General features: G+C 37.5%; 1 protein-coding gene across 1 annotated transcript; it reads left to right on the forward strand.

The window, feature by feature from the left end:
- Nucleotides 1-7,049: 7,049 nt before the first annotated feature.
- LOC110802074 (uncharacterized) lies at nt 7,050-20,929 on the forward strand. Its single transcript, XM_022007496.2, has 9 exons — nt 7,050-7,304; nt 7,490-7,516; nt 9,038-9,117; nt 10,471-10,543; nt 10,755-10,812; nt 15,757-15,808; nt 15,896-15,920; nt 16,008-16,099; nt 20,525-20,929. Exons 1-9 carry the CDS (start codon nt 7,209-7,211, stop codon nt 20,589-20,591), a joined length of 570 nt encoding a protein of 189 aa, XP_021863188.1. The 5' UTR covers nt 7,050-7,208; the 3' UTR covers nt 20,592-20,929.
- The last annotated feature ends 31 nt before the right edge of the window (nt 20,930-20,960 follow it).

Below are 20,960 nucleotides of genomic sequence, written 5' to 3' on the forward strand. Positions count from 1 at the left end.
GTTGAAACCTCATGCATAATCATAATGCTTAAGTCTATAAATTCAAGCAATGATTGCATATTGGTACATATGGCAATTGGATGACAAAACATCTTCCTCAGTCAAATGTTGGAAGAAATTATGTACATGGCATATCATAGGATTTATGGATCCAAATAAATACTTGAAAAGGAAAGCTAGCTTATGAAATCTAAGTACAGATTTAAGCAAGCAAATTGGGAATTAAAACTATATTTTAGTGAAGCTAATAAGTATTTTAGTTTCATAAAATATACATGATTCTTATAGATATATAAGAAGTTTAGTGGGAGTACATAAAACTTAATTGATCCTATGTGTATCACACACATATCTCTCTATTGTGAAATGACATTCAAATGCTAATGACTTAGATTTGAAATTATTCATCAATGATGGACCATGGCGAAACTTAGTACATATTGGGTATTAAGAACTATTTACAAAGATCTTATAATGTTGTTTTGGATTAAGTAATGGCATTTACTAAATCAAACACGAAAGACTCCATTGGAGACATTCGACCCATATGAATAAATCTAAGTAAAGGATGTTTGAACTATGTATAAGCATTTACTAAGTTAAACATCAAAGAGTCTAAATGAGATTCTTAAACCTATATTATATGTCAAAGAATTTAGCTGGATTCAGTATCTACTGAAATTGAATGAGCTAAAGTTACATCAATAGAATTCAATTGAAAATAACTCTGCAAAAGAATTTATCATGTATGATATAATATAAGGATCGCCAAAATGTATCGAATGGCTTTAGGCATGACGAACACATACCAATCTTTATTGATCTAAGTGAAAATCAACTAGATTGAGATCAAGAAAAACTTATGGTACTTGAAAAGGTACATAGGAATAGTTCTTGATTCAAGGAAGTAAAGATATGCTAAATATTGATGCTACACGCATAAACACTGGCAAAGGATCAAGCAAGATCCCTTTGGAGTTAACCATTGGCAAGAACGAGCTATATGCATTGTGTTTTGAAATGGCAACATGGATTGGAGACCATGAGTTGTTGCGTGAAAATTAAAATAATAATTTCTATGTTCTGAGATACAGATGGAAAGTCTTCCACATATCTATAAACTGCTTGGATAAGCGAATCCAAACAAAGCATCACTAGCAACCTATACAGTGGAAGTAAAAGTAATTATTGCCTAAGAAGCAATGAAACAGGGTTGTTTAAGAGTTCTTCACTGAACTTGGGTGGATCACATGTCTGCTGATGGTTCTTCATTACAAAATGCGTAGAACCACTATCGAAGTAAGAAAGACTAGATCACATAATAAACAAACTCAAAAGATCTTATCATCATATCTCGAAGAACATTCGATGAAAATGATATTAAGATTGGCAAAGCATGATAACTAAACCTATGCAACAAGTGAGAAGCAACACTCACGTTGTTGAAGGAAATAATGCCCTTGGTCCAAGTATGCATTCAATGTTAAGTCTAATAAATGCGGTTCAGTATTAATTAACAAGTTAATAATTCAGTGAGATCAAGTGAGCTGAATGCCTAGCTAGAGGCCGCTTCAGTTCAAGTGGAATTAATGATATTAATCCACAGCTTACTCTTGACTGAACCCGTAGGGTCACATAAATAGTACGTAAACGGATCAAGTGTTTAATGGCATTAAATACTCCATCTATGGATATTCGGAATCGACGGATCTTGGTTTCAGTGGGAGCTGAGATCGTCACAAGCAAGAAATGAATACTCCGGAAACGATGATATTGCCGGAAACGGAAATATGGATCGTATCGGAAATATAAATATTATCCAAGTCGTAGATGTTGCCGGAAACAGAAACATGGTACGTATCGGAAAATATTAACGGAAATGGAAATATTGCCGGAATCGGAAATATTGCCGGAAACGGAAATATTGTCAGAATCGGAAATATTATCGGAATCGGAAAATAATTCCGGAAACGGAAATATTAAATATTTGTTCGAAACGGAAATTAAATTCCGGAATCGGAAATATTAAATATTGTTCGTATCGGAAATGAATTCCGGAACCGGGAATTTAATCGGAAGCGTATCGTACGAATTAGCATCGGACGAGGCCTGCCGGACGAAGGCCCAGCACGAAGCTGGGCCATCGCCCAGCAAGCAAGACGCACGCCAACGCGCACAGCCCATGGCAGCGTCACGCCCACCGCATGGCAGGCCCAGCGCGCCAAGGCGTGGCTGCGTAGCGTGGGCCAAGCGCACGCACGCGTGGGCGCCCTCGTGGCTCCGTGCGTGTGTGTGTTTGTGTCCATGCACAATTCCTAAATCTATTAGGATTTGGTGTATGATTAAATTTCTATTCCTAAAAGGATTATTTAATTAATTAGAGTCCTTGTAGGATTCTAAGTTTAATTAAATCGTATCCTACTAGGATTCCAATTCCCTTTCCAAACCTCTATAAATAAGGGCCTAGGGTCATAATTTATAGATACAATTGAAGTATTCTAAAGGTAAGATTTTGAAGAAAAATCAGCTATACACTTGCACCTAAATAGCCGAAATTCCTAAGCAACCTTAAGGGCGATTCTAGTTGGTCAAGCTTAAGGCGGATCCGGACGTGCTGTGGACTATCTACGGAGGGACGACACTTGGAGTCCTAAAGACTTGTTCTTGTTCGGTTCGGGCGCAGCTAGGGAGGGCACGCAACAAAGTGTATGCATCTAAACTATGCTAAATGATTATGTGTAAATAATATGCTTTCCTGGCTTTATGGTTTTTCCGCATGATTTATGTTTTGTCATATGAATCATAACCTAACAGTTGTAGCACTGGAAATCAGGCATAGCTTTGAATTCCATGAACTGTTTTAAAGATGGGATTGAGGCCCATGGTTGTAAAACATTGGGGTTGAACATTTATCATATATGAAATGTATTTTCATTTTCCATTTAATCTTGGTTTAGTATTAAATGATGAGTCCCTTCAATTTGACGATATATTCAAGATAGACTGTCAGGACCAGTCCTGTGACTAAGAAATGTCTATCAAGTGAACTTGAATGTCAAAAGTTGAAAATGGTCCCTGGTCGGAGTTTTCTATAAAGATGGACGCATAGAAAACGTTAGACGACTAGAATGCAAGATGACTAGTAGTTATGTTTCTTGAACTATGTGGACATGGCAATGTCGTAATCATTTGCATAGATACTTACTTTGGGAAGACTAGTATCGGACAGACCTATGAAACTTTACTGTAAGAGATGAAAATCTGTCATAAGTAAATTTCATTAAAATTATAAGACACTAAATCCTCAATACCTGAGTGATTTGAGATTACTTCTTTGAGAACTGGTTGCTTTGACGTTGACCAACCGTCGCACCGTAAAAGGAGGCTATAAAGGCAACGCTCAAGTAATCACCTATCAAACGAAGTCTAATCTCAAGATCGCAAGATTGGGATTGTCCTCCCATAAATCGGGATGAGATGCTTAAAAGTTGTACAAGGCCACTCGGAGAGCTAGAAACTGTAAAATGCATGGCCGTGCTCGGATGAATCATAGGCTATGATTATCTGTTTATTTGACCAGTTGAACTCTGAAACCGAGAAACACCTCTGGACATAATAAGGATGACAACTCTTACCTTATGTTCAAGAGCAAGCATCAAGCGACAAAGGAATTAGGAAATGCACACTTGTCCCTAAGGACAAGTGGGAGACTGAAGGAAATAATGCCCTTGGTCCAAGTATGCATATAATATTAAGTGTAATAAATGCGGTTCAGTATTAATTGACAAGTTAATAATTCAGTGAGATCAAGTGAGCTGAATGCCTAGCTAGAGGCCGCTTCAGTTCAAGTGGAATTAATTATATTAATCCACAGCTTACTCTTGACTGAACCCGTAGGGTCACACAAATAGTACGTAAACGGATCAAGTATTTAATGGCATTAAATACTCCATCTATGGATATTCGGAATCAACAGATCTTGGTTTCAGTGGGAGCTAAGATCGTCACAAGCAAGAAATGAATACTCCGGAAACGATGATATTGCCGGAAACGGAAATATGGATCGTATCGGAAATATGAATATTATCCAAGACGTAGATGTTGTCGGAAACGGAAACATGGTACGTATCGGAAAATATTAATGGAAATGGAAATATTGCCGGAATCGGAAATATTGTCGGAAACGGAAATATTGTCTGAATCGGAAATATTATCGGAATCGGAAAATAATTCCGGAAACGGAAATATTAAATATTTGTTCGAAATGGAAATTAATTCCAGAATCGGAAACATTAAATATTGGTCGTATTGGAAATGAATTCCGGAACCGGGAATTTAATCGGAAGCGCATCGTACGAATTAGCACCAGCACGAAGCCAGGCCCGCGCCCAGCAAGCCAAGCGCCCAACACGAAGGCCACAGCCTCGCCAGGCCTAGCGCAAGGCCAGGCCCAGCAAGGCCGTAGGCGCGCGCGCTGGAGCGTGTGCTCGTGGGCTGCGAGGCAGCGCCCACTCGTGTGGGCCGCAAGGCCTGCGCGGGTGCGTGCGTCCCTCGTGGTCGTGCGACACTCGTGTTCGTAACGAATCCTAATCCTATCAGAATTCGTGCAATGATTAAATCCTAATCCTAATAGATTAAATTTATTATTTAGAGTTTAAATAGGATTCTAATTAATAAATCCATATCCTAGTAGGATTATAATTCCTTTCCATAAACTCTATAAATATAGGCCTAGGGTCACATATTTAACAGACGATTATTGAAGTATTCAAGGTAAGATTTTTAAGTAAAAATCAGCCAAACACTTGCACCCAAATAGCCGAAAATCTAAGGAACCTTAAGGGCGATTGTAGTTGGTCAAGCTTAAGGCGGATCCGGGCGTGATGTGGACTATCTACGGAGGGACGGCACTTGGAGTCCTAAAGACTTGTTCTTGTTCGGTTCGGGCGCAGCTAGGGAGGGCACGCTACAAAGTGTATGCATCTGAATTATGCTAAATGATTATGTGTTAGTAATATGTTTCCTGACTTTATGGTTTTTCCGCATGATTTATGTTTATTCATATGTATCATAACCTAACAAATTGAACTCGGTGCAATAGCCTATGGTCAACGCGGGTCAATGAATAAATGAGGTATTCATTGACTGATATTGTTGTACTATTTGTGGTATCTCGAGGGTTTCAAATCCAACGATATAATGCGAGATTCACCAAAGAACGTTGGATTTGAAACCCTCGAGATACCACAAATAGTACAACAATATCAGTCAATTACAACCTACAATCCCAAATATAGTTAATCTAATTAGCTAGATCTAATAGGAAAGCCATCAGCAAATTCCATAATTATAATTGAAAAAACCTCTGAAATAATCAACATGCTGAATAAATCAATTAATCAACCAGCCAAACAACGAAACAACAATTAATTGGAAATAAAATATTCCCAAAATTACACACCTTTAGGCATCCCCATCTCCTGGTCGAATTTCCCCTGGATTTAACGAAGCACACCAGCTTCATCTACAAGTTCATCCATCATCTTTCGGGTAATTAACAAGAATTTATTTCAATTTTATTCAAAACAAAAATAATAAATTAGAGGAAAAACGATCTGAAAAGGGATAAGGTGTAGGAGAGAGAAAGAGAAACAAACCTGAGATTTAGGATCCTTGATAGCAGCCGCATCGGAAGCGTCGGCATTTGGAAACTCGACATGGTAGAGAGCGGCGAGTTCTTCTTCTCCGTAGTTTTCGTTCTCCTTCGTCTGAGATTTTTGTGTAAAATCAAAAAAATCGAGTAGAGTAAAATTAAAAAACAAAAGTCATCAAACAAAGTAGACGAAATATATACATCTAGGAATGAAATTTGATTCTGGACGATGGAGGAGAGTATGAGAGTTAGATCTAAGCTCAGAGAGGAGAGAGAAAGAGGGGCAGTGAGGGATGCGGGAGATTGAGGGAATAAGGTTTAGATCTGGAGCATTATTCGTCGCAAATCCCCGTAAACTGCGCTGCGATAATTACTTTTAATTTTAATAACAAAAAATCGCAGCGTTTGATGATAAAAAAAAAAAGTTCCGAATACCTCATTTATTCATTGACCCGCGTTGACCATAGGCTATTGCACCGAGTTCAATTAGTGAAAGCTGCGAATGAGGAGTTGCGAATGAGGATTTTTCTACTAGTGTATATTTATATTACTCCCTCCATTATCTATTACTATATACTAAAAGAGACACCAGGAATGACACGTGTCATTTCCTGGTGCGATTTTTTCCCGCCAATTTTTTTTTTTACTTTAAAATAAATAAATTACATTACGTTTTTTTAGGAAACTAAGATAAAAATTTATTTTAATTACCATAGATGTGTACTGCATAATATTTTATTGGAGGAAAGCTAAATCAATATTATTTTTTCCTTTATGATATAATTTTATTTATGTGTTATTATAACTTTTTAATCAGATAAGAAATATAAAAAATATTGATAGATGAACTTCTAATGTTAGTCTACTATTAATAATATAACATGGCAACTGGTAAGTAAGAATGTTAATTAAAATAATAATGCATGGTAAGTAGACTAACATATAAGTTTATTTATCAAGATTTTACTCAATTCAGAATATGTTGTATTTGACTAACTCGGTTATGCTCGGGTCTTTTCGAAATTAGTCTTCAGTCATTCGGGTTTGGTTAACGTTGTTAGATCGTTCTACATACAAGTAAACGACTATAATTTTTAACTTTGTATAATAATATGCAAATTTAATTCATTTGAATATTTTTTTACACAACTCTGTTATTTTTACTTTCATGTTTTTCTAATATCACAAATACGTCTTTTTGTTACTATTAAAATAATAAATTATTTAAACTAGTTACACTCTAAAATACAGACTATTTCATAGTACGGAGTATAAATTTTCCCAAATTTAATTTAATTATTCACATCGTAATTTATAATGTCAATACGACTCATTTGCACATTTTAAAAAATAAATCACATCCGAGACTGTTCCGATTTTGATAAACTTTAATTTTCCGACATTTAATTGCTCACATCCGAGTGTAGTCCGATTTTTATAAACCTCAAAAATACCTTCGCCCTTTAACCACTTCCTGGCTCCCAACACAGTCTGCAGAACTACTGACTTGATCGAGTCGTCTTCAGGGAGCAGAATAGCTCAAGGAAACACAACAATGGCGGCATCCTGGTTATGGCTTGCGACAATCTTCGCCTTCTTAACCTTGGCTGCTTCTATCGAGGACAAATGCGCTGCTTGCCATGCTGTTGCGGTCTCTCTCTCTTTCATTCATCTCTTATTTGCTTCAATTGATTGTGTAGATCTGCATTTCTTCACTTGATTAGTTTTCGGTTTTTCGCAATCATTGAGTAACCTTACATTTCGATTCAATATGATTAATTTGAGAATTTAAATTGTTGTATTAGTGTCTGAATTGCCATTTTTGCTATCTTGCAGAAAGAGTTGGATCATGGGCTTGCTAATGTAAGAATTTGCTATTCGACCTACCTCACTTACTGTACTTTTGGTTTATTCATGCCAAAGTTCCATCCTTTTTCACTTCTGCATTCTTAATTTGTTGGCGGCTTTAGTTTATATTGCATTTTTTTTTAAATGCTTTATTGGGTTATTTGTGAATGCTACTACATTATCTCAATAGGCTACATTCACATACTATGTACTTATGTTTCATCTTATCGGATTGACCAGTAGCAGTGGGATTTGTAACAGAAAAAGTGATGCTGGCTATAATCAAATTCTGGCCATTTTGATCACAATTGCAATGTGTTGTGTTGGATGTTTCTTTTGAGAGAAAGTTTGAGATATTGCATCGCCGACTAAATAATAACAGTACTCCCTAAGTCGTATTCATGATTTTAGAATATATGTTTATTACAAAGCAATCAAATAAAGCTAGCATAATTACTTGAGGTTTTGGGGCTTCGATGTTAAAGACCTTGTCATAAATGTATGCTGCATATGGACGGGAAAACAGATGTGGGTTCCTGAAAGAGATCCTTCAATAGTTAAAGAAAAACTTGTGTTGCACTCTTCTAGCTTGTAAGCTAGAGGGAACAAGCTATCTGTCCAGAACTTTGATTATTTGATCACAAGTTTTTGCAGTTCCTACAAGAAAGTCGTGAAATGTCCGGTGTCAATAATAGAAACCATCCGTGCCATGGTCTTGGCGAGGTTAGGAAGTTGGGTACATTATTCTTTCTTAGCATCTAAACTCCATGCAAAAATCTCTGCTCAAGTTATAAGGCATTGTCCCTAGCATAAACCTTCCCCTCAACTGGACAAGAGATTTGGATAGTAGTTACCCGGATTGTAAATTATGCATATTGGTTGTGTGCTTTGTTTGACTATATATCTAGCCATGCAAATTACACCTGTAGCATTTTCATGTTGACTCAATGTATGACATAGGATTTATGTCCATGCCCTTCGCCGGAAACCATGTGCTTTATCAGATTCCAAAATCTCTGGAACAGATAGATGAGAAATGGGGAGGAAAGAACCAAGTTAAAGCTGCACCTGGCCTTCACTATCCTCAAATGTGGTAACTCAACTTTTTAGCACAACACCATGATTCTTACATCAAGCTATATTCCTATCGATGCACTTCTTGATCAAAGCTTGACAATAAAATATGCTCCTTCTAACCTTATATTGGGCAATGTTGCATACCCATTGTTTTTCCCCATTCATCTCTACCACTTGGTTGTTGAACTATAACTCTTTAGCTGGAGAAATACGCATATGCATGGCTTGTATGAAATTTTAGTTCTCTCTACCCAATCAATTCTGTAGAGGTGTACGTACTAAATATTCTTAACTGACTGCGGAGGGTTGAGTTCACCATTCAACTTTATGCTAAAATCAGGCTTCATTTGTGTCATGCCACTTTATATTTTGAAATACTGCTTTGCTTAACTATAGGTTTCAATAAATATTCACTTTTATCAAAATCTTGTCTAATATTTCTTAAAAAATGTAATTCAGGAGAAACCAAGGAATCATTTGGATTTAAGAAACCGTTTGGATTCTAAAGGACAGCGCAGAGGAAAAGTTATTGATTACAGGTATAATGATATACAATCCCATAGACTTTGGTCCATTTTCGGCCGGTGAAACTATACTTGATAATAAAAATGATATCACACATACCATCAACCTATTCCTCCTGCAAGAACTTCGCTTGCGGCGGGGTAAAGGGTATGGGATATTGGGATGTGTACAACCTTGCCTGTGTAATTGTGATTCGTGGAGTAATTTTTGGCGTGCTACATTAAGCTAACACAAAGAGTTGAGAATAGTTTAGTCATGAGTGGTATGTTTGATTTGGTCCCTTGTGATTCATAGTGGTGATTCTTTCTGTTTTGCTACTTCTATATTAGTGTTTTCTGTTGAAGATTCTTTTATCCTGTTTACCAATTTTCAAATTAGGAGTTTTCTTTTTGTTATCAAATTGTCGAGATGATTTTTATTAATTATTGTCTTTACACTTTTTTTTAGCAACTCAATTTTGAATGGGGTACAGACATTGGGAGAATAAGACAATGGGGGAAGGGAGGTTCTTTCCGTGTTGGCACCATATGAATGAAAAGAATTTGAGATGAAATTTCCATTGATGTTGACAATTTAGCCAATTCTGGGTGGAGTAGAAGCCATAAACTTTGCATAATTTTGACCCCATTTGTAAATAAGGAAAGGTAAACTAGAGAAGGCATCTTCTTCTATTTACTTCTGTTTATCTCCCTTCCTTCTGTTATTTTACATCTCACCCTGCAATTCAGACCTAATAGAGTGGTTTCCATGTTTGACTTGCATAGTTACATTTCTAACAAAGAGAAACCCTTCACTCAAATCGTTAAGGGTGGTTTGCAGCATATTTGATGATTTGTTGAATCTTTGCTGAAACTTCAGCAAGCAAATCTGACTTATGCTTGACCATGGTCCGGCCAAAGTGCCTTTATCCACTCTGGTATGAATTTTTTTTATCATATGACTTGCCTACAAACTGAGTTTGGGATAGGGATATAGGGTTAAGATTCCCTTAAGGTTACTTGCTAAATGTATGTATTGAGCGGGATGAATTGCAGCCCGGTTGATCAGCAGGGGACCAAAGAACATTTTATTTATCTTTTTCACAAGTCTCATAGGCTGTGAAATAATTTATAAAACATATGATGTCCTTGAATTTGGTGTAAAAATCTGTTAGGAAGTTGATTGCTTGTTCCAAAATCTGACATATACCAAATGATGAATCCTAGTTAGTCAATTATATGAACCTGGGATTGGGCATCTAATTGTCCACCCTCCGCCCTTATTGGCATGGGAATCTGGGATTGGATTTTCTTTCCAGTCACGTTATAATTGTGTGTGACTGTCTCCTGTCCAACTCACAGACTTTTTTTCTTTGCAACTTTTTCTAGAGTAAGCGAGCTAAGAGTAGTTGAACTCCTGGATGGCCTTTGTGAAAAGATGCAGGATTACACCCTTCAAAAGGCAAGTCTCATATTGACTTGATATCTACTCTTATTTCTTTCAACAAATTTATCCACAAATGCTACTCAGTTGCTGTTAAGTAAGCAATTTTGTTTATTATGACTTTTAAATTCCTAATGATACTTATACATTGTATCTTGAGGGTCGATTTTGTTAAGCTTCCTGAGCTTTGAGACATGGGCTAATTTTAACTTTTTTGTTGTTGTTGCAGACTGATTCCAACAGACAAGAATGGATTAAAGTTAACAACTGGGAGAACCTCACAGCAAGTATGTGTCAATACTTGCTAGCTTAGTTTCATTTGACTTTATCTCTCCTTTTTTCTCAACAAGTAATCAGCATAGGGTTATCATTAATCAACTAGAAGTTTTACAACCTAAGGTGAAAGAGAGGGATGTGCATACTGGGTAGGGCTCTCCTCAACTCAAACGTCAAAGACTAAATTTCCAAAGGATCGAAATATAACAACAATTTAAATTTCAAACCACCTTTTTCCACCATAAAAAAAAGAAGAGTCCCAGAAAGCCTTATTTCTAGCTCTACAAACCAAGCTGTAGCATTTGTGGCTCACAAAAGCGCACTTTCTTGGCAAATCTGTAACCTTGACATATTTTTTGAGCCAATTAAGCATGGGCTTCAAAATCTACTCACTTGCAGCCTATCTTTTTACATAAGTTGAACATTGCTGACTACATGATGTGTGTGGTGTGCATTGCCACATAGATGGCATATGTCATCATCACAGACGAAGTGCTTATATAGAATGCCTTTTGTTATCAGTTTCCCTAACCTAGCTGACCAGCATATATTAAACTAGGCTCAGTAATCAGCAAACCATCTTTGTTATGAATAGAATAATTTTCATTATGATTTCTCTTAACCCTTAAGCACTTGCGGAAGGAAGAAATGTTTGGTCCCCATCCTTTAGCCAATTGACCTACATTTTTTCTTAATGAAATCAAATACACCTTGTGAGCTTGAAAGTAACCAATTATTGCCACATTCTCTTTTGTAGCTAGCTTAGCATTGCCAGGATCCCTGCGTAAGAGATCTTTGACAGACCTCTAAAGCCAGAGAACGTTTGAGTTTTTCAATTGAATGTCATCACAGGAAACCCCCTTAAACATCTGCTTCACCCTCTTCATCTGGTAATATCTGCCAATTTTATGGTGTGTGTGGTTATAGCAAACCTCCCGGGTCTTTTCACGTGCTTCGTTATCTGATTTTTTATGGGACAAAGTCACTTTATGGGTGTCATGGGCTTAAGATTACTTGGTTGGGGAGGTTCGAAGGATCTGGGTTAATCTGTAATTACCCTTTTCTTTAGAGGACATCTTAATATCTTATCCTCTTTTGCTTTCACTCCTTTTTCTAAGCTGTTAATATTATCCTTTTTCTTTATTTAAAAAGTCCTGATACATAAGCACCCCAGGGCAATGAACATCTCAAATAGCTTTGACTCTATCAAGAAAACCATCCTTTTGGGACCAATAATTGATGAATCTGAAAGTCTGCCACTGCATTCAAGATTAGTAGCAACAATGGGGAGCATGATAAAAAGATGCCTTCAGGATCATCTTTGGCTAAATCTCGGTCAATTTTGCTATTCTGTGACTCTCCTGCATGTTCCAGTGTAGAACGGCTGAACAGGCCAGAATATTTGAGATCAGGGTGAGAACAATGGCCAATACAAGTCCTAAAAGGATGAATCTCAGCTAAGGAAATAGGATGACCATATCTTCCGTTATATGGGTTAAACACCCATAACAACCATTTATCCACCCTACTCATGAAACTACATAAGTGATCCCATAAAAGAGGAGGCTAAATTCTCAGCATAGACAAAAGAGGTGTAGAAGTCAACCCCTTTCTGAAGTGAGGTAGGATTCCAGAGAAATGAAAGTTGGAGCTGACGACAAAGGTTTTGGTAAATGGTAGGGATCGTGGAAGTTCCCTACATTAACCTTTGTCTCCAAGAGTCCGAATAAGCCAATGAAATGAGAAGCAGTGAAATTCCTTACCTCTGCATGTGATCCTAGCTTTCTAAGTTCCAACTATGTATACTTTTCAATTGGAAAGGAGCATGATCCCCTGATCATTTCTCAGAATCATCATTCTCAATAACAGAAAATTTTACAGTATCAAAATCTCCCTCCAAGAGAAATGCATCTAAAATTTTGCAAGAGGAACAATCCCAAAACTAATAACAGGACTCCTGTTATCCTTTGTAGGTTGCTGAAACCCATCACTATCAACATATATAGGATTAGGAGGTTGGGTGGCTATTGGTGTGGTCTGTGGTCTTTCGGACCCAAATTTTCTTCCCATTAGCTCTACAAGAATCAATATTATTCCCAAATTTGTGACCGGTAGAGCACACAATAGGCATCCTCTCATATTCAAGCTTTTGTTGAGTCCTAACATCCTTTTCCTTCAGCCTTATTGAACAGATACTTCAATCGTGATTCTAGCATAGAATAATTTTTCTCTTTTGTTGCTCTATCCATTTTCGTTTACCTCCCTAAGGAGTAAGATATTTTGCAGAGTTTTTTCATCCCAATACTTAAGGTCTAATCCCACAAGTTGAACTCCATTAGGCACATGATGCACTTCCTCCTTCCTCCTTCCAAATCAGGGCTCCATGGTTTCATTATAAGAGGCTTTCCATTAAAGGGTTGAACGCCATTAGCTAAGACAGCATCACTGTTTCATTTGTTTTGAATCTAGCTTTAAACAACCTGTTCTCATTCCGTACAAATTTCTCTATACCCGATGTTCCCCAAATTCTTTTAACAAACCCTTCCATGACAGCGAGGGAAGGTGGAGCCTAAAACATAACAAACAATGGCAGCATTCCAATTTGAAATTTCGTCACTAGTATCATCACCACAAATTTGCACATCACAATCAGACAAATGAAAAGGCACAGGTTCGTTAGAGTTTCACGCTTCTGGCGCAGCAATAGTGACACCCTTGAAGAAGCACTTAAATCCGAGAAGACTTGCCTCCATTTGCACTTAAATCATCCTCAACTTGTTTCGACCTAGACTGGCTGGACTTCGCTAATTTCTCCTTCATATCAGAATCTGCTCGTAAAACCCTAACAGATTCTTTGTCCGCACTTTTTTTCCAAATCTAAATCTAGAGTTCCAATTATTCCATCCAACGATTTCGTCTTCCTTGCATCATCTGAAGTAGAAATGTAGAACTTCGACCACTTCTGTTTGACTGAGATTTCTGCTGCTTCTTGTGCCTTCCTAAATCCTAGTCATGGCAACTGGGAAAAGAAATCTGAATGTTAGGGAAGAAACCGAGAGAGAACATTTGGTCAAATGGCGAAGAACCCTAGTTCATTGAAAAGAGAGGAGAATTTCTCTTTCTAGTTCTCCTAGAATCTTGTCATCTCCTTAAACTTTCTTTTGATAAACAACAACTTTTCCCCCTTTCTACCCACTTAATAAGCTTTGCTTTAGCGAGTTAACTTCCTTAAGCTTACTATAGGTGGTAAAATGAATGATGTCATCTCTATTAAGTTGATGTGGTTTGGTGGCCTTAGTTTCTCCTTTCATCATCAAGACCTTCTGTTCCTGCCCTCACATTGTTGTTTGCAAATTAGTCCAATCCTAAATCATTCTTTCTTATAATGCCTTGCCTTTTGCCAAAAGATGGTGCGAGGATTCAGGCAGTCTAACATAATTGATGCTATCATAGAAAGGTGGCAGTTTCCCCTTCTTTTTGTTGTGGCAGAGTTATAGAAAAAATATGAACAATGGCAATTGTTTCTTCATGGATTGAGCTTTCTTGACAGTGTAGCAGAAAGTTGCAGTGTGCAAGCAGTATAGGTGCTCAGAGATATATATTTCACATAGGTTGTTGAATGTGTCACGTCTTTCTCTCTCATTGCAGAACAACTGGTGTCTTTAGCAGTAGTTCTCATATTATCTGTTGCATCTAGATTAATTTGTTTCCTCCGCGTGTTTGGGATATTTTCTAAAGCATTTCAACTTGCTTAAAGGATGATGTTAAAAGGAGGAGCTGATTATTTTGACTAGGCCTAAAAGAAAGGGAAAAGAGAAAGGATATAGGCTAAATTCTGACAAAGTTGTGTCTGCAGTAGTTGATCTATCTTCCGCTTTAGGCTGTTTGGGGAGGGGGGGGGGGGGAGACAGAGGTTTCTTATACCAAATACTTCCTCCGTCCTAGAATACTCGTTACACTTTCCTTTTTCATCCGTCCCAGATTACTCGTTACACTTTTTTTCCAACCCATTTTAGGAAAGTTTTTATTATATTTTAATAGATGTCCCTTTCTCACTTTGGCCCACCACACAAATATTTTAATTTCAACTCCTATCCTTCAATATAAAAATATCATACATTTTCTTTCCATTAAAATAAAAAATCCCACTAATTTCCATCACATTTACTTTTTTATAAAATAATAAATTGATAACCACACTACTACCTACCGCATTAAACTGCGTGCCCAGGAGAGTGTAACGACTATTCTGGGACGGAAGGAGTATATGAAATAGCTAAATTACACAGAAAATAGTTTGTGCATATGGTGCTTATGTAATCCCCCTGCTTTGCTTTAAAAGGATTTAACGTACTACTTATACCACCAAGGTACACCTTTCTTTTAGGGAGCCCATATTCTAAGAAACTCCACAGTTAAGCACGCTGGGAGTAGTCTTAGGATGGGTGACCTCCTAAGAAGTTTTTCGAGGTGCGCATGTGTGAGGACAAAATGCACCGAAGAACTTGTGGTAGTCTGTGAGGCCAGTTATTGGTCCAAGATGTCATTTCGTGACAATCGGCTCCACCCTAATTAAGGGTTTGGGTGTTATAAATGGTATCAGGGCGACTCTACGACCGTGTACTGATTCTGTGGATTTAAGATCCCAGGTTAGTCGCATAGCGGGGGAGGATTCTGGGGCTATATCACCGGCTATGGCCAATTATGTGAGCAGTTTCCAACTTGGGGCGGAATTTCAGTTTCCGCAACGAGGACGTTGCGATCCTGAGTGGTATGTGGGGCCAGTTATTGGTCTAAGATGCTCATTTCGTGATAATCGGCTCCACCCTAATTAAGGGTTGGGGTGTTACAGCTTATATTCTCATCCTTCGATGGTCTGTGGATGTCAATTAAACTCGCATATATGGTCTCTAAACTTCTCGTAAAGTAACTGACTGTTTCATGTGTTCTTTTAGGCAAACAAGAAGCCCGAGCACATTCTAAAGATATATCGTCCTACTGCGGAAGGTCAGTGCTGATGATAAAACATTTTTATTTACTTTTTGTTGAAATGAAGAATATAGAATCTAATTTTTGCATGTTACAATTGATTAGGTTGTTGGAGGAAACTGAAGATGAGGCAAGTTTCTGGTTTACTTCTTGCTGATTCTATTCATGCTGAGGTTATCTGTACATTGATCAGTCTGAGTTTTCATGGTTGTGACAGTTGGCAGAATTGATAAAGAAGGGGTCTGTTGAACTTGGAGCTGTGGGCAAGGTATTATGCGAGGATCTCAGCCAACACTGCAGAAAGACTAGGTAATTACAAATTAAATGCCCAAGCAGTACTGCTATAGAAGTGGCTAATTTAGGATAACCCTGTCATGTGCTGGCCAGGGGAACTTGGGAGAGATTCCCTTGAGAGAGAGACCATCACTATACACCATTGAACTAATAGTCAAAGAACTTTAGCCAGGCTGCCTAGCTTCATCCTTTCAAGTAGAAATACTGGAGTTTTCTGGACGTGAAGCTGAATAAATTATACAATTCTAAAAGATATTAGTCTGATACAGTTCTTAGATGAGAATTGAGAATGAGTGTTATCGGATTGAAAAACCATTGAATAATAATGCACTAGAACTGCAACAATATAAAAACAAACAACAGTCTAGTGCCATAAGCAGTGTGTTCGAGGTGTCAAAATTTAGGCAGCATGCTCTTATTCGCTTTCATAATCTTTGAATAGGGAGTAACTAATCAGGTATTACATTTTATCTATTTAAGCACCAGCCAAAGAACTCTAGCCAGGCCAGCCAGCTTCACTCTTCACACACTTCTGACTTATCAGAAGTGAAGCTGGGCTTAGATTAGAATCTTCTGTAAAAGTTCAAAAAAACAATGACAACGTCGATGATAACAACCACAACAACTATAAGAACCAAATAACCTAAGTAGGGTTCTAAGGTGATTTAAATGGAGGCGGTTGTACCAGTGTACTCTCTGTGGTACATTAATTATTTCACTCTAATATCTGAAACTCTTTATTCTCATGCATGTAGAAGTATAGTAGCACTTCCACATTCTAAAAGCAACTGAATGGAAAACATTTGTATAAGCTTGGACGGGTAACTAAAAATGTTTGTTCTGCTTGGAGAGAGGTTCTGTATCTCGTTTGATTGTTGAATAGCACCCTGGTGATGGGCATCCTACTAAGCTGTTTGTAAACTTACATAGATTGAGTTGAACCTACATGACCCCAGGAGATTGACTATTGCCTGTAAGAATTTGGTGACTACCAGAAGCATAATGGAGGCATGGAGGCCCTTTGTAGTCTACAATTTTGTGCAGATGGACATGTGTAATAACTCCGTTAAAGATCCCTACGAATAGCAATGAAAAGGTTGTGGTACTATGCAGGAGCTACTTAAGAACTTAAAGAGCGACCATCTATACTATATATTAAAAGGCGTTTCTAAAAACTTCTACATGCCAAGTGGCGCTCTCCCTCAATTCATTAGTCCATGCTAGCAATCCACTTTCATTTAAAAAATAAATGAGAAATATGGTTTGGATAAGATTTGCACTTGCGACCTTCAGTTTCAACACTAGAGCATTGTCCAGTTAAGCTATAACCTTTTACATGTTATCTTTGCAAAATTAATATTAAGGTATATAATAATTATCTTGTGAAAAGGAAATTAACATAATTTCATTAAAAAATATACTCTCTCCGTCCCGGAATACTCGACCCGGTTTAACCGGCACAGAGTTTAAGGGATTTGAATTGACTTATTTAATTTAATAGGTAGTAGTTGATAGTGGGGTATTATTTTAATGTAGTTAGTGGGAAATTTGTAAAGGGGTGGGGTTGGGGAGAGTAGGGGTTGAATTTTTAATTATTTTTTGTATGGAGTAGGGGGTAAGTGGGTTAATAGTAGACCTGTCAAACGGGTCGGGTCGGGTCAGAGACGGTCAATTTCGGGTTCGGGTTTAATCGGGTCGGTCACTTTCGGGTTCGGGTTGACAAATGCTTGTTCAAGATCCAGAGTGTTCGGGTTCGGGTTGACCCAACGGGTTGAGAGCTTTTATTACGCCTTTTTTCTAATATATTTTTTTAATGTTTTTTTGGTAAGTAGCCGGTATATTAACAAGTTATAACCAAAATATATATACATTCTATCAGAATAAAGTCAGTATATTAACAAGTTATAACCAAACTCATCATTCTAATTCTAATACCATAAATTCCCAGTAAAAATGTATGAATAAAGCCAAAAATCACCACTTTGACTTAAAAATCAACACCAACAGTTATATACACGTACTTTAAAATATAAAATTTTGATAAAGGGATTACATAATCACATACACACGACGGGTACAATCCCCCAAAGTCCCAAACCAATTCCGGAGGAAGTTTATCCAATTACTACTATGAAAAGTATAATTACAACTCAAACACGGTGAAAAACAAACAATTATCAATAATCCAATCATATATACAATGTAACTCAAAGAACAATTAACTGATAGTTTCGAGAACATATGAGAATATACATTAACTAAGGGATGGGGGGTTGAGACGTGCAAAGCTGCAAGCAAGGGTTATGTCGAAGGAACAACATCGAAGGAATGAAGAACTTAATCCAGCATGGTTCTGGTATTGTTGTCAAGAGGTCTTTCTGCCACTCCAATGAGCATTATTTGTGTTATTATAGCCTCATTCTTTGATACCTTCTAAAATAAGGAAATCAGAGAGCTTGAGACAGAGAGAGAGGGAGAAAGAGAGAGAGAGAGAGAGAGAGAGAGAGAGGGAGAGAGAGATGAGTGTTTGAGATTGAGAGGAGGCGGCTAAGTGGCTAATTGATACGGTAGTTTTAGGTTTAGGTTGTTTTTTCCTCTTTTTCAAAAAAAAAAAAGTAATTAATTAATTCTTTCATTTAACACTGAACCCGACGGGTCAGACCCGACCCGACCTGTTCTTGACCCGAAAATTTCGGGTTGTTCGGGTTCGGGTAAAAGCGGGTTACAGGTTGGAAAATCTTGTTCAAGACCCGTTTTTTTCGGGTCAGTTTTCGGGTCGGGTCGATTTTTGACAGGTCTAGTTAATAGGGGTGGAGTGAGAAATAATATAATATTGTTAGAATATTTCCATTTTTAGAAACAGGTCAAGTATTAAGGGACGGCCCGATAAGGAAAACAGGTCAAGTATTCCGGGACGGAGGGAGTAATAGTTAATTGTTATTCACATAATAACCCGGGGCATCCGGGCTCAAATACTAGTGTTTATTCAATTAAAAGAGACTCGTCTGGGGTTTTCCTGGCTTTCTTTTTCACTCATGTCAATTATGATTAGTGAATCGAGAATTTACTGGCATTCCCTTTTTACTGCAACTCCAGACTATCCTAGCCAAATTGCTTCGTTTAGAATAGTCAAACCCTTAAATGATGGAAATTAAAAGTTTCACAGCTAGTAGAGATGTGAGGGTATGGAGAAACCCAGGATCTTGTAGGTAGTATAAAAAAAATGACATGTGGAAAGGGAAGAGAGAAGATGTAATAAGCTGGTTAGAAACTTCTCGTATTGATTATGTACAGGTCTAAAATTGATGGAAATGGGATTTCAGGAAGAAGAATCCTTAGGTTTAGCATGAGTGCATGATAATAACTGATATGGATTTTGGTTCAATTGGAGAGGAACTGAATGGATTATACAGATATGATAAGAATTTCCTTAACCCTTCTCCCCCTACCCTTTTTTGTATTCCTGTGCCTTGATCCTTCCCTCGTCTTGTTCCTCTCTTTTGCAGTTCAACCCTGTCACTGATATGCCTCTCTCTCGCTGTGTCCCCACATCCCTCCACCCAGTTTGGTTCTCGTTATCATTTCTAAAGACTGGAGTGGCCTAGTTATGGGAATTTGGTGTTCCAATTTTTCACTCCCTTATTCAATAGGCAATAACATAACATTTTCCATTTTTGTTGGTCTATGTCGCTAAGCCAGGTATGGGAAGGGGTAGAAGTGCTGGTAGAACTGTTGCAGGGTACGTAGCATAGGGACATAACATTTTCCGTTTGTTGGTGTGTGCCGCATAAGCCAGGTATGGGAAGGAGTAGAAGTGCTGGTAGAACCGCAGAAGCAATGGTGTTTATGGTGAGAGAGGCTGCAGGTACATGGCATAGGGAAGATTAGGGAGAGAAGCGACGAGGGTGACTGGTGTATTGAATCTGAAATCACCACACTACCTCATGTCTTGGGGTTTCAAGGTTGTGCATTCCAATGATTATTCTATTCTTCACTTAACACATTCCTTACTTGAAGGAACAAAATGTCCCCAGACTATAGAAGGATAGAAACGTCATCTTTGATGGAAAGTGGAAACTGATACCCTTTTTTTTTATTTGTTTTTTCTTTTCCTTCTTTAATTCCATTTTTTTACTAGAGCAGAATAATTAACTTACTGCAGAAATAGGATTGAGGCTGATTGACCATTTAGAGTAAGGCTTCGTTTGTTCTTTTCACGATTTTACATTGGTTTTACCTATATGAACCTAGTAGAATTTGTACAAACATATTCTAGCTTATTGGCCCCATTATTTACTTACCTGAACTAATCTTAAGTTGATTTATAATCGTGTAATAAAACTTGGCAACCCTTAACTTTCCTGAACTATTGTAATCGATTTGCACTTATCTTAATTTACTTATTCCTGAAACTTATTTAATCTCTGCAATCTTGTGCAGTAACTTACAAAAGGAAGCTGACAGTGATGATGATGATGATGATGACGATGTAGAGGAGGAACTTTGAAGCCCTTTGAGTTCTAAGTTCTGAAGGAAGATACAAATTGCTGATCTTTTGTCAGATTTTTTTTATTTTTTTTGAGGGAAGATCTTGTGTCTGATTTCTAATGAGATCTCATCCATTGGTTGCATCAAGTGAAAAATTTGAACTCTTGCTGTTATATGCGAGAGTTCCATTACATCCATACAGCTAGATAGTGGTTCAAATAGCATCATCCTTTGCTTTTCCCCAACCCCCAGAATAGGAAAGTTCGATTCATTGTTGTATAACGAAAAGGTTCTACATGAATTCTTTCAGAAACATCATCATATATGAAAAGGGAAACATTCAACATTTCAACAGTATCTTATTCATGCACCATTAATTTAATTCTAA

Source organism: Spinacia oleracea, chromosome 5 (assembly GCF_020520425.1).
Source record: "Spinacia oleracea cultivar Varoflay chromosome 5, BTI_SOV_V1, whole genome shotgun sequence".
Taxonomy (NCBI): Eukaryota; Viridiplantae; Streptophyta; class Magnoliopsida; order Caryophyllales; family Amaranthaceae; genus Spinacia; species Spinacia oleracea.